General features: G+C 47.4%; 2 protein-coding genes across 2 annotated transcripts; one reads left to right on the top strand and one right to left on the bottom strand.

Moving 5' to 3' along the window:
* Positions 1–1,859, top strand: K441DRAFT_680682 (uncharacterized protein; the record flags this gene model as incomplete). Its single annotated transcript, XM_067651390.1, has 7 exons — positions 1–24; positions 169–324; positions 437–510; positions 676–874; positions 932–1,357; positions 1,416–1,478; positions 1,530–1,859. 7 exons carry the CDS (start codon positions 1–3, stop codon positions 1,857–1,859), a joined length of 1,272 nt encoding a protein of 423 aa, XP_067499476.1.
* Positions 1,860–2,813: 954 nt separating this feature from the next.
* On the bottom strand, positions 2,814–5,414 carry K441DRAFT_264273 (uncharacterized protein). The gene is made up of 4 exons (XM_067640834.1): positions 4,280–5,414; positions 3,727–4,205; positions 3,384–3,675; positions 2,814–3,322 (listed from the first exon to the last, which is right to left on the bottom strand). The coding sequence occupies exons 1-4, from the start codon at positions 5,287–5,289 to the stop codon at positions 3,007–3,009; spliced, it is 2,097 nt and encodes a 698-aa protein (XP_067499475.1). The 5' UTR covers positions 5,290–5,414; the 3' UTR covers positions 2,814–3,006.
* Between the last annotated feature and the right edge of the window lie 343 nt (positions 5,415–5,757).

The following is a 5,757-nucleotide window of genomic DNA, read 5'->3' as shown; positions in this document are numbered from 1 at the left end:
ATGGCCAAGGCGCAGAACCTGGAAGTACGAAACGTACAACACATCATTTATTGCCTGGGTTTCCGGTGCTCCTGCAGCTACACATCATCCGGATAGCATATCCTATTCATCTGCACCGTCTTATAGTAGTGTCTCAAAGTTCTAATTTGCTAACCTTCATTGTCTCAGATGGCGAACTCACGGCAACTGCACGGATTGAATGCGGCCGCCCCCTCATGGACTCCTCAGAGTTACACAGCCCTTCCTCAGTCAAGTATCCAATCCTGGCTCCATGACCGCGTCAATACGCCCGGAAACTGGGAGAGAATGTCCTCTGTAATGCCGGTAGGTTTTGATCTTCTCTTTGGATCGGCTTCTCGCAGTCAAGTGTGCTCCTTGGGTCATGATTTCTGAACCGTGTCAGTCCCAATTTCTTTTGCCCTGTGTTTCAATGCAGACTTGTATTACTCGAAAGTCTGAAGCGGGCCCTAGCTCTGAAGCTGCACCGACAGATCGCGTGACTGTGTCTAGGTGAGTTGTAACCGGTTTCCCTTTCCTGCAGCGCTGTTGCACTGTGCTTAGTCTGCCCCGCCAAGATCAAAATCACCGCAACAAGACCGCCCCCCACAAACTCTTCTATCGTCAAGAAACTACTGCAAAAAAATTCGAAATGACTGACTCACTTTTCTACCATAGCGGTATCGCGCACAATGCCGTCGCGCCTAGTAACCTCGCGTTGCCTAAACGCCCACACCCATGGGTAGCAACAACTGCGTACCGTGATCTGACCGGAATGAAAGTGCCAACCTGGCCACTGGCGGCGATGTATTTGCCCTTTCGGGATCTCGCCAGAGATCTCATCGTACCGCAACATGGAGTGATTCTCATAGAGAATGTATTTCTTCCATAACGTATTGTTTCGTTTAGCCAGGTGATACTGACTAGCATATAGGCACCATTTGACATTGTCAAGAACGAGATCGTTGCCCTCCTAGGCCGTACAGCGAAAATTGTTCAATGCCCACCTAGGTCCTGCTTTCATAGCGTTCACGTAGCCTATGACAGGAACACAGGGAAAGCTCACAATATTTTCGTAGAGCTCGACCGCGACGAAGATGCCCAGGAAGTTGTGAGAAGTTTCGCCGACTATCAAGCCGCAAACGGCTACTCTCGTCGCCTACGAAACAGGCAAATCAGAGTGACCGCAGTGGGTCAACGGGAGCTAATGAGGGCAATCTTCCCTAGGGTAAGATGCTGCGAGTTTGTCGGCACTGTGCCGTACATTATCCAAGCAAAAGAGCACGAAAGTGCCTTTCAAGGCTTCCTGGTTGAAGAAGAGTTGCGGTCGCTTTTGCGATTCGCTGATAAGCCTGGGAAGGTAAGTTTTGTCATGTCTACTAACAGCTGACATTGAATATCTAACACGCCTTCTCTAGACCATCTTCTGCAAAGACTCTCCACAGAGACCCTACGAGGCCATGATCTCGCTCCTTGCCAAGGTAACTCTTTTCTCAATTAATGCGAAGGCCTTTTGCTGACATGTTTAACAGTATCCTTGGCAGAGCAACGACACATACAAACTAAAGGAGCGAGATATGCTCTTTTACTACGTGGAGAAGTTAGCACAGCAGTTACTGGGACAGATCCCAGACCACCAAGACGGGCGATTTCAGACCAAGCTGAATGCACAACTGCTGACAGAACTTGTTGTTGTCGCTTGTAGCTGTCGTGGGTTCAACTCGAACCAGCAAGCGCACCTTGTCGCTTTGACAAATGGATTCCTAAAAATGCAGATGCGTCTTCCCCGTCTAGCATTCTATGCCCCGTTCGACTGTCTGGCTATACATCCAAGGGCTCAAGAAGTACTAGTTGAGGTGTAGCTCACCCGTAGTTCATGACATTAACGTATGCAAAAAGCTAACAAATATTCTCTTTTCTAGTATTTCGCAATTCTTATCCGTGAAGGGACCTTGCGCGAAGACCTCAATGACCCTCCCTGGCTCGCGGCTGCTCTTACGGCACACCCACAGGCCAGAGGTCGTCCGTTCGGATTATACTCTTCCCCAGTCGGTCAAAACAGAGGAGAAATGACCCTGCGAGCAGTTGGAGAGGCGGAGATTCTCGAAGTCTTTCGTTTACTCAAAGGAGTACTCAATTATGCCACTGCTAATCCTCAACTGAACTTGCTCAATGTCTGGAGCCATCCTCATCCATATGCCGGCCCATACTAGATCGTAGTTCTCCAACTGTAGGCGAGACTATTTCGCTTGCTTCTCTATAGGTAGCTTGGTGGGCTGAGACGATCCGACGAGACGAAAATTGGATGAGTGATGGGCGCCTTTTGGAGGAAAAGTTAGTTTCTTAGATGAGTAGTCTTAGCATAGGTACCTTTGGTGTGAATTTCTTTTCTTTTCTTACCCTTTGGTGCAAATGAAACCTGGCTCAAAATTACTCTGCGTTCTGTGAATGGCGGATAACCTCTCTCATGGCTTTTTCGGCATAGATACTTTCAAGCGTGGAATTGTTCCTTCCTTTACCCACTAGCAGCCACGAGATATTTTGGCTCATAATCACTGCTCTCTATGAACGGCGGATGCTTTCTCTACCGACGAATAATTACGAGACGCTCTAACACAAAACCAATGCACTTTCTGCTTCAGCAGCATGACTTACAAAATCACTTTTCTTTCAAAGATGAAACTAAACTCAAAGTTTCTAAATAATGGCTCTTGCTGTTACATCCCAAACTTGATGAAAAGGGCATGTACTGTACAATTGCTTTGAAAAATTGCTTATGTCGCGTCACATTGTCAATATGAGTGAATCAACAGGTCGAGGACGGAGTTAATAGCTTGGGCGCTGCTTCAGATCCATTGAAAGACTATTGCTCTAAAGCAGGTATGCGAAAAAAAATCTCTTTAGTTCAAGAAGATTCTACTAACTGCAGATACCTGCCATCTTTCAGAATATGTCAAGAAATATGTCAATCCTAGAATTCCAAAATGATTCCTCCACTCAGCTAAAGGCCTAACCATTAATATCCCTCGCCTGCCTCCGCCGTACTATCTTACACCGCTCGCGCTCATGGTCATCACGGTATGACTTGCGTGTAAACGGCAACGCCCGTTTGCAGCCGACATTACGGCAAGGAAACTCGCGCTTTCGATCGAATTTGCAATCGGAACTGACGTGTCTGTTCTTGTTGCCGACGTTGGCAAAAGTCTTGTCACATTTTGGACACCTGGGTTTCTCTGCTCCCACCGAGCCACTAAGGGGGCCGGGTGGGCTGGACTTCTCTGTGGCTTGTGTTGAAGGCGACGGTTGAAATATTCTGACTGAGTCGCTTGGCGGTTGTGAGCTTATGGGTTCCAAATATAAGGGATAGATTTTAATAGTTTGCTTACCTCTCGTATTGAGAACTATTTCCATTCACAGACCCAGCAGTATCTGAAGATGAGACACCGCTGCTTGATGGCGTCGAATTATTGACACCGCAACTCCATTGGCTAGTCGTGGCACACTCTGAGGCCTTTGTCCAATCTGAGCCTGAGGTATTGGGAAGGGAAAGGTGCAATCCCAAATATGCGACGAGAAGTGCGCAGTTGCGTGCCAGTATCTGCAAGGAATTCAACGCCGCTTCCCTGTTCCTAGTGCAAAATGCTGGCAAATACGGAATGGACGAGCTAAATCGTAGTACTTTACTACCAGTTAGCTCAAGCATTTGTAACTATGACCATAAACACTTACGTAGCAGGAAGTAGACAATGATGCCAAAAATCGCTCCCGCCATAAGCGTCACAACTTTAGGCGGAATCTCAGGCTGTTTTTCAGTATCGCACAAACGGGGTGATTCGTACTTTTCTTTCCAGAGCTCCCTTTCTCCTGGTTCTGATCTCGTATGGTGCAGCACTTCTATTCGTGGGGCGTGTTTGATAGCTTTGGGAGCTCCGACCTGTGCTGAGTCCCTATAGAAGTTCTGCATTGACTGTAGACGGTAGCCCTGGGAATCGGAAAGACCCCAAGTCTCCCTTAAGATGCCCGCCCGAGGTATTATATTGATGACTAGCTTCTGAAGATAGCTTAAGGTATCCTTGAAATCAGAAGGGATAAAGGGAGAGTTGGCAGGGTTGTAGTCTTTTTGCCAAACTGCTGAAACTATCTCGGCAAATAGTGGCAGTTCATCCTGTGATATCAAAGAACCCCAACGACCGAGGTCATTGACGAATCTATGTAAAGTTAGCTATAGGAAAAGATCCGAGACAGAAGGCTGAATAGATCGTATATAGTGAGCTCAACGTACTCTTCCCGGCTGCACTCATATATGTATTCTGTGGATACTTTTTTGTTTGAGCTAGCCAATCGCATGGCATCTGCTACTTGCAAGCAGCTAACGACTTCATGAAGTCCATGCGGAAGATGACCTTTTATCAACTTCCGCATTACTCCCACTCCTTCTTTCCAAATACCTTCATCTGAATTCGAGGCTTCTCCAAATGCAGCAAATGCTTCGGAGGCTGCCGAACTGCTGCTTTGATCGATGAGGCGTTGATGGATTTCTGAAAGAGCAGTTCGACGTTGCCTTAAAATTCCTTGCCTCTCTCTCGCTTGTATTTTAGCTATGAGTGGACACGAAAGACGATCAGGAAGGATTTCAGCTGTAGCTTGCTCCTTCCAGAGATTTCCCAGTGGGGACCGGCGTTGACGATCAGCGAGGTTTTCCGTGAGATATTTCTCCTCTCTAATTGCTTCAATAAATTGAAGGGCTGCACGTTCCGATTCATCACTGTATAGAGATTGTATGGCGTGATTGCGACGGTGTCTAGCTTTCACCACCTGCAGGAAAAGACCATGTTTATCAGATGCTCCATGTTCTAGTAGGAATTCAACCACGTCGAAGTAGCCATGCCTTGCAGCTTCGGAAATCGGAGCACAGCGCTCATTGTCACCATCGATATTCGCCCCACGTTCAAGCAAGCATTGAACGATCGGTAGATAACCATTCTGCGCAGCAATAGTGAGCAGGCAATGGGTATTTCGTATCCGGAGAAAAGTATATCGGTTGAAGGGTCGAAGTCGGCGACCCCTGATATTAGCATTATGTTCAAGTAGATATTCAACTACAGCTAGGTGGCCATGCGTTACAGCCATAGCCAGTGGAGAATCTCTGAAGTAGTATTTTGTTCCGTTGATATTGGCGCCGTGCTGGTGGAGACATTGAACGATCGGTAAGATAACCATTTGCGGCGGCACTAGTGAGCAGGCAACGGGTTGGCCTGAGGGTTGAGATTGATGATCCCTTGATATTAGCATTATGTTCAAGTAGATATTCGACTACAGCTAAGTGGCCATGCGTTACAGCCATAGCCAGTGGAGAATCTCTGAAGTTGTATTGTGTTCCGTTGATACTGGCGCCGTGCTGGTGGAGGCATTGAACGATCGGTAGATAACCGTTCTGCGCGGCACTAGTGAGCAGGCAATAGGTTGGGGCCTGAGGGTTGAGATTGATGATCCTTGATATTAGCATTATGTTCAAGTAGATATTCGACTACAGCTAGGTGGCCATGCGTTACAGCCATAGCCAGTGGAGAATCTCTGAAGTAGTATTTTGTTCCGTTGATATTGGCGCCGTGCTGGTGGAGACATTGAACGACAGCGAGGTGACCATTCCTTGCAGCTTTTCTCAATGGGTGATTGTGGCCACAACCATAGATTTCGGCGCCTCGTTCAATCAGATATTGAACAACGGCGAGGTGACCGTTCTTTGCAGCGTGGCTAAGC

This window comes from Cenococcum geophilum (assembly GCF_001692895.1).
Source record: "Cenococcum geophilum 1.58 unplaced genomic scaffold K441scaffold_51, whole genome shotgun sequence".
Taxonomy (NCBI): domain Eukaryota; kingdom Fungi; phylum Ascomycota; class Dothideomycetes; order Gloniales; family Gloniaceae; genus Cenococcum; species Cenococcum geophilum.
The sequence above is the reverse complement of the archived record's forward strand: the minus strand, read 5'-3'. Positions and strand labels throughout refer to the sequence as shown.

Bases quoted from the DNA above. Each gene is read 5' to 3' on its own strand.
- K441DRAFT_264273 (XM_067640834.1), bottom strand. From the start codon at position 5,289: ATGCTAATATCAAGGGATCATCAATCTCAACCCTCAGGCCAACCCGTT. The intron at 3,676-3,726 runs GTAAGTGTTTAT...CTGGTAGTAAAG, and splicing joins CATTGTCTACTTCCTGCTAC to TACTACGATTTAGCTCGTCC. The intron at 3,323-3,383 runs GTAAGCAAACTA...ACAACCGCCAAG, and splicing joins AATAGTTCTCAATACGAGAG to CGACTCAGTCAGAATATTTC.